The sequence below is a fragment of the Psittacula echo genome (genome assembly GCF_963264785.1).
Source record: "Psittacula echo genome assembly, chromosome: 14".
NCBI classification, from domain to species: Eukaryota; Metazoa; Chordata; class Aves; order Psittaciformes; family Psittacidae; genus Psittacula; species Psittacula echo.
Genome location: NC_137750.1, coordinates 6,488,358 through 6,496,062, shown reverse-complemented (window position 1 = coordinate 6,496,062; position 7,705 = coordinate 6,488,358). Strand labels below are relative to the sequence as shown.

The 7,705-nt window shown below is 51.8% G+C and overlaps 1 protein-coding gene across 1 annotated transcript in view; it reads right to left on the bottom strand.

The window, feature by feature from the left end:
• Positions 1–4,567: 4,567 nt before the first annotated feature.
• The window catches only part of TBC1D16 (TBC1 domain family member 16), a gene marked incomplete at its 3' end in the record, with an annotated part of 28,803 nt that continues 25,665 nt past the window's right edge, over positions 4,568–7,705 (bottom strand). Inside the window, exons 9-12 of the mRNA XM_080629093.1 lie at positions 7,305–7,491; positions 6,011–6,190; positions 5,312–5,458; positions 4,568–4,813 (exon numbers count right to left, since the gene is read on the bottom strand). Coding sequence (XP_080485219.1) covers positions 4,568–4,813; positions 5,312–5,458; positions 6,011–6,190; positions 7,305–7,491 — 760 coding nt within the window. The remainder of the gene's footprint in view (positions 4,814–5,311; positions 5,459–6,010; positions 6,191–7,304; positions 7,492–7,705) is intronic.

The window sequence follows — 7,705 nt, the reverse complement described above, 5'->3', positions numbered from 1 at the left end:
CTGGTGAGGGATGCTGCAGTGGGGCTGGTCCATGGGCACTGCCCCTGTGAGCGACCTGGAGCTGGGTGCATTCAAGCATCTCACCCCAGACCCAAACCAGTCTGTTGGGTTCCTCACCCAGAACTTGCTTCATGACAACATTACCCAAATATTCTCTTATTAAAGCGCTCTGTGCTTGGCAGGTGAATGTGCTCACACAAAACTGGGCTGGGGAAGCTGCTCCCAGCCACGGCACCTTCAGGTAGTTCCTGCAATAGAAAACGGTGCCCAGCTCCTGTGGGCACATCAAGGCAAACGCTGCAGATGGGTTACAGGTCAAATGCTTTCAGACTGAAAGTTCTGGCCTCTGTTGGAGCAGGGATGCAGCAGCGGGGCCGGGAGCAGCGGTGATGGGCAGGGGCTGAGGGGCGCGGGCAGGCGACAAGCTTGGAAAAGAGCCTCGTTTTTTGTTAGAAAACATCAGTCTGCAGAGGAGGGAAACGAACCAGGATGTCAGGCACCCGATGTGAGGGAGGTGGGACAGGGCAGAAAGCTCAGCGTGGCAGCAGGCACGGCCTGAAGGGAGGCCAGAGCTCATCAGTGGGACCTGGAGAGGTTCTGAAGCAGGAGAGCCCAAACCTTCACAGCAGAACTGCATTTCAAAGCCGCTTTTAAGCTCGAACCAAGAGAGAGTCGCCTTTCATAACCAGGAGAAGAAATGAGCTCCATTCAAAGAGCAGTGATTTGGGGTACGTGGATGATGCTGGAGCTCTTGGCTGAGGCAGAGACTGCAAGAAAATTGGTCACAAAAATATTTAAGGAGCGACTTGGGCCTGGAGCAGCTCCGGGGACAGCGAAGGGGGGAACCCAGCAGCTTTTGGGTGCCACTCAGTTTGGGGAAGGGCTGAGCATGCCCAGGATGGGCAGCACCAGCTCCCATGGGATCTCCTTGTTGCGGAGTCACCGGTAGCCCCATGGCAAGTGCAAGCCGGTGCCGCTGGCACAGCTCCGGTTGGCCTCTGCTTCTGTTCCCTCATTGCACATTGTGGTTCTGAATGCTTAAATGAGAAGAGTAAATGGGGAGTGGAGCACTCCCTAAAGCAGCAGCGCCAGCAGGGCAGGACCAGCGCCCTGCAGCAGGATGTGACCATGAACTGCAGCTGGCCAGACTGGTCCCTTTTCCTGACCCAAGCAGAGCCAATGGGATTAATGAGGCAGCCCACGGGGCCAAGCCAAGCTGGGTTTTAAATTCTTTGGTGCTTGTAATAACTCAGGTGAGTCTCTTTGTTCTCATGAGCTGTAATTGTTCATTGGCCAGGCAGCGCCCCTGGAACACAGCAGCCAAACAGCCCTGTCCAAACACACCCGGAGCGGGCAGCGAGGCCGAGGCAGTTCAGCTGCCTCCTGGCTCCAGGCACAGCCAAGGATCTTCCCCAGTGCAGCAGCACGGGCGCATCCCCGCCCCGTGCCCGGTGCCACACCGGGGGCTCAGTGGGGCAGGACGTGGCAGGCACAGCCCTGGGCTGCCTGCTCGCACCGCTCTCCACACAGTCGGCTCCCCGCTGCATTGCTGTTCACTGCCAGGATCAAAGCCTTGGTGAGCTCTCTCCCGCTCGCCCTGCTCCCCTTCCCCCCGGCAGCGGGAGGCAGAAGGATGCGTCAGCTCAAAGCTGAGTCTAAAGAGGCTTATGCTGACTATTTACCTTTGCAAGGGTCTATTTTTGGCTGCTCAGCTGCAGCTAATGCAATGAACAGCGCAGCGACTGAGGAGAGAAGCCATATGAGGGTCATTGTTCCCAGGATTCACTTTACTCCTTTGTCAGGGCCAGAAGCTTTGATTCTTTTCTATTCCTTGTGTTCACTCCAAAGAGTCACAAAGGAGAAGGGGATCCTGGGGACAGGACAAAAGGACCTCAGAAACCTGCTGTCCTGCCCAACACTTGACTTGTTGCCTTTCCTTCATGGCAGACGAATTCCAAGGTTGCTGGTCCCAGTGGCACGCTGGTCCCAGTGATGCGCTCCCACACAGTCGAGCATCACTTCAAACAGAAACCCCAACTTTTTCCACATGCTGGAAAACTGCAGTGCAGAGTCGTTAACTAAACAAATCCTGAGCGATTTCCACATTGCTGAGTGTCATTTTAATAGTGGAAAAACAGCACTCAACATTATCTCCTTCATCTCTTCCTATTGTCTCTGACTGCCTGGGAACAACGGCTGCAGCAAAACCAGCTCCAGATCTCCTGGTCAGTGTTTGTTGGTGTGTCCCAGCCCACTGCAAGTGTCTGGTAAGCCCAGGTAGGGTCTGCCCACACCAGCCTCTCCTTGTGCAGCCCTCCCAGGGAGGCATCCATCAGCTCTGGCACTGGCCAATGAGCCAACAGCAGTGCAGGGATCTCTTGGTGATGTCCATCTGGCACGAGGAGGCAAGGTGACAGCCAGTGGTACCTGGGTCCTGCTGTCCCCATGGGGAGCTGGTGCCTGCCAGCTGCCACCATACTGCTCCACGGGAAGATGCTTCTGGTGCTTTCTGACTTGTGGTTTTTCTGACCTTAATTCAGCCGCCACCACTTAAGAGCTCAAATCCTGATGAATGCCTTGAGCCACACAGCCCTGGGCTGGAACGGCTGGAAGCAAGCTGCTCTAGTGGAAGGTGTCCCTGCTCCTGGCAGGGGTTGGAGCTGGAGGAGCTTTAAGGTCCCTTCCAACCCAAACCAGCCTGGGATTCTCTGAAATCAGCAGAGCCTGGGGAGAGCAGCACAGCCCCAGCACCCAACACATCTTGTACAGCTGCAAAAGGAACCACTCAAGCAGCACCCAACCAAGTGCTGTCCCCCAGCTATTAGGTACAGAGCAGCCTGCACAGCAATGTACCACACAAACGCCTCACACAGACCTTTATTTTTGTATGATGGAACATCATAAAACTGAAAGAACGCCCCACTTTGCAGCAAAGCAGCCACCAGCCCTTATATGAGGTGCCACCTCCTACAACCACAGCACATCCTGCAGCCTCGGCACCCCTCGAAGCTGGGCCGTTCTGAACGTGTGCCATGCTGCAGCAGGTTTCACCATTGCTCTCCTCAAAGGGAAAGTTTTCACCCTCTGAATTAAAGGCACACAAATCGGAAGCCAAACTGTCCTGCCACACAACAGCCTGTCTTTGGCATGTGCCTGCGCCAGGTCAAGTCATCTTCCCCTTACGAACACAGCATGCTCTTGGTTTCACAGACAGCATCCCAGTTGCCAGCCTCTTTTGTGAGGGCACAAGGCAACCAGGAAAGGCTGCAAGGCCTCATACACCATGCAGAGGGCTGCAGCAAACCAGCACAGTCCACTCTCACCTCGTCTCCTTTTCATTCTTACAAGGAGACTGTTTCCCTGGCTCTGTTTGCACAAGCGCTGGCTCAGGACACACCTTTGGATGTCACTGAATTTGGGAAGGCCGTTTGGCACCACGGCTGTGCTCAAGGCCCCAGCTCCACTTACAGAAGACGAGAGGAGAAAAGTGCTGTCCTTTCAGAAACACTCAGGGAAAACTTTACCAGAGACAGAGCTCAGCAAAACCAAACCAAGTTTCATTTTCACTCTGGGGGGGGGAAGTGGGTGCATAAGTGGCACCAAGTGAGGAGCCCAAAGCCCACTTGGAGTGTATGCGCTGCAGCCTATGGCAAGGACAGATAAGGACAGTAAATACTCAGTAACCAGGAAAAGCCAAAGGAAACACAATGGGAAACATACTGGAAACAACAGACTTCCATAAGGAAGTGTTGAAAGTCTGTAGTTGTCAGCACAAAGAAACAGCTTTGCTGTAATATCATGAAGTAAACTCTGAAAGGTGTCCATGAAAACCCTGACTACAGAAAAGCAGTGCTGTAAGACGTGTGGCTGTAAATGTCCTGTACAAATGGGAGATAAAACAATCATGCCAGGCAGAACACCATATAAAACAATGAAAAGGTAAGAGACAAGACCTTTAGGTGACCAGTTCTTCCCCACCAACAAAGCAGACACCTTCCCTGCAATCCCAATAGTCTGCAGTTTTATTTTTGGCAGATTATAATTAAAATGGTCTTTATGGCTTTTGAGAGAAGCCACGAAGCTGCATGTTTTGGTTGAAGCAGAGCACGTGTGTGTGGTGTGCTCTGGATGAAGGGACACCAAGGCCGGCCTTGCCGCTGCTCTGCTCCTTCCGCCTGACCCACAAACGCTGCTGGTTGCACTTGGCTCTCTTTAGTGTTCTCATTTCTCATCAGCAAGTAGCAAAGTTCTGGTTGTGAACCAGTCCAGTCCCAGAGGCAGAATAAAAACTCCTTGTTAAGACCTAGAAAAACCATGTTTCTAACAAAATCAAATCCAAACACGTGCAAACACTGTTCCTGGTTTGATGCATCTTGTTCAGGTTCCAGCGCCAGCGCACTGGAATTTGCTTCTCCTGTAGAGGGATTTAATTCCTCTTCCATTCCCCACCTTTCAGTGTTCTCAGGAGTCTCGACAAGACACCCCTCCATTTTTGTCTTCGACATTTATTCCTATGCACATCCTTCCTGCCCTTCCCTCTTCCTCTGCACACCCTGTTCCTCCACAGCTATTTTCGGAAAGCAAAGACGTCCCGTGTTTTCAAGCTTCTTTTGCCTTCACTTCCTGGTTTGGGAGAAGACACTTCCACCAGTCCCCCATATGGGCAGCTCTCAGACTCGGGGTGATGGCCAGAGCACTCCACAGCAGGGATGAAGCCACTGTCCCACATTCCTGTCCCACACAGCTTGCACAGGTCATGCAGGCTGCAGGGGATGCGGGGTAGCAGGTGGAACTGGTAGAGCAGACTCCTCGCCTAGAAGGGAGAGACAAAGTCAGTCCTCACCAGGGGCGAAGGACAGCACAGGTACCCGTGGCCTCGCATCCCATCCTCCTGTTTCGCTACCTTAGAAGACTCAAAGCTTCAGGAAAGGAGCATCCCTCCTGAACACAAACCTGAAGGTCACTGGGACACTGCCATATCACAGTAGCAGCACATCCCATGGCCTGTGGTCACTCCCAGCCTGAGGTAACTGGGGAGCATGGCACAAAGATGAACAGCTCTGTCTGCTGTTTCTCTCAGCACATGCAAGGGTCATCCCAATCATCCTGTCACCACCCAAGCACTCCAGAACTACCTCTTACTTCTCCAGTCTTGTTTTCCAGCAAACAGCAGCATCCCACCCTCCCAAGCTGCAGACAAGCAGGGGAGACCGGAGATGAGAAAGATGCAGCATCAGTCCCTGATTTTCTCAATGCTCTGATTCATCTCTTGGACCCAAGACTCAGCCCACATCAGCACATAGGCATTTACCTTCCTGAGAACAAGTTCTCCATTCATGTGCATAGCCAGGTTGCTGAAATGCAGCAGCATCTGGTCAGTGGCCAGCTGTTGTTCAATCACATCGTCCCCATAAATCACCACAATGGCCACACAGATAAAGAGGTGGAAATAGTCTGTCTGCAATGAGAAACCAGGGGCTGGAATACAGCAGGTGGAGGCAGAGTCTGGCTTAACCTCCCCCCTCTCCACAAGCATGCCCTGAGTGACATTTTTCACTCCTTCAGTTTTGCCTGGTGGTACAGAGAACATGAGTTATTGGTGAATTCTGAACCAGAACTGAGTCAAAGCCTCTTCCCTTTCCAGCACAGCAGCAAGGTTTACACCACAGCTTTCAAAGCAGACTCGTGCTTTTGGGGAAGGCATTTTCCAGCTGTGTAAAAGAAGTCTGAATTTCAGACATGAATGTGGAGAAAACAAAATAAAACAAAACAAAACCCCCATCTCCTCTTGAAGCCCAGAATCCTGAAGCAGGAGAGACAGGGCTCTGTCCTCCTGCTACACAGATAAACCTCTTTGCTGATTACAGACCCTCTGTAGCACCTACTTATTTTGGATGCTTTGCTACTAAGAGCCTTTACTGAAACATGCAGTGCTTGCTGAGCTGGTAAGGGCTCAGCAAAGGCCCTGCTGCTGCCCTGTGTGCGCTGTGCCCATCACCAGGTATCTTACCTGGTAGTGAGCCCAGCACGCTTCCCACATGCGCAGCGCCTCCGCATCTGGAAATTCCCGTTTGAAGCAGAGGAGGATCCAGCGGTGACAGAAAAGCATCTGCAGCCCATCCTCTCCCAAGGAAGAAAGGTGCTGGTAGAAGCGTGGGTGCATGAGGCGCAGCAGCTCTCGCAGGTACATCTGCAACAGATGCTCTGAGCACAGGGACCTGCACCCTCCAGCACCATCCCAAGGAGCCCCCCCTCTGTGTGCCAGCTCTGGGCTCCCGCAGAGCTGGCCACAGTCCTCTCACAGCCTGTTTCTTACAGCACAGCCAGCAGCATTATTGGATCTATCATTAAAGGCCAGAGCTTGCAGGGCACAGCAGCTATTTCACAAGGAAGGATGGAGGGTGAAAAGAAAACCCCCTGACAGCCACATTGTGAAAAGAAATAAGGGGAGAGATTCAGGCTGAGGAAAGCAGCTAAAAAACAGAGAAAAGAAAGGGCACAGCTATCTCTGGCAGTATTTCATTTCAACAGAGGCTGAGCAATATGGAAGTGATTTTGGAAAGCCTGACTATACAGGCCCACTACAGTGCATAAATCCGTGCAGTAACTAACTGCTCCGCACCAGCAGCCTCCCAGGGGGGTTCCACCACAAATTTACCACTTTAAATTGGTGCCATCATGATCCAGGCAGGATTGTTCAGATTTAGAACGGCTTTTCAGGATTTTAACCAGAAAACAATTGACATTCATGTTAGAATCTAAAAAGTTCCTATTTTTTAACAGAATCACCTGATTTTAAGGAGCTCTCTCAGATACATCAGCCTTTTCGTTTGGACATAATTAAAAAAAAAATCTATTAAAAATGTTAAAACCTCAGAAAAACCCCAAGCAAAACCAACCCCACAGAGCAGAGGGCTGCAGCTCAATCAGTTCCTCAGCCTCATTCACACCAAATGCCCAAGAATCAGGACAAAAATGAGCTGGCGGGACTTTACTGTCTGAAGAAAGTAAAAAGGAAATGCAAGCAGCATCCTGAGCACGTTTGATCATAAAAGATTCCTTGAATCAACAGCCTTTAGCATAGCCAAGGTAACCTCTCGGACAGTTTATTGGCTGTAACTGCCTCAGGAGTGCCCTGATCACTCAGGATCAATTTTATCTGTCAGGTATTTTGTGCTTCGGAGTGTGATTTGGCATGCTGGAACCCAACAGCTCAGGCAACTGCTGTATGGCATCCTTCTAACTTGACTGGGGAGAGGAGAAGCTAAAGACAGGGCTGAAGGGAGCTCAGCGTTCAGCCTCACCAGCTGCTTCTCCATGTCCTCATCCCGGGGTGAGCTGATGAAGATTGTGTTCTGCATCAGTCCTACAAAGCACCAGAAAGTATCCGACTCATCTAGAACCTCTGCCAGGAGTGGGGCAACCAGGTCAGACATCCCCTGGGAGTAGCCAATTGTTGGGTTAAATACTGCATAGTTCAGTAAGATCCTCCTGGAGAAGAGATGCAAAGGGAGAGGTGAGACACGAGAGCAAAGAGCCCCTTCCCTTCTACCCCAGCTGCTACCACACAGGCCGAGACAGGCAAGGTGCAAAAGAGCAACAGATCACTCCTGCCATCTGAAACATTAACCTCCAGTTGCACCCGGAGGCTTGTGAACTTCTGAGCAGCTCTGCATCACGCTGCACCCCACAGAACTGCATTCCC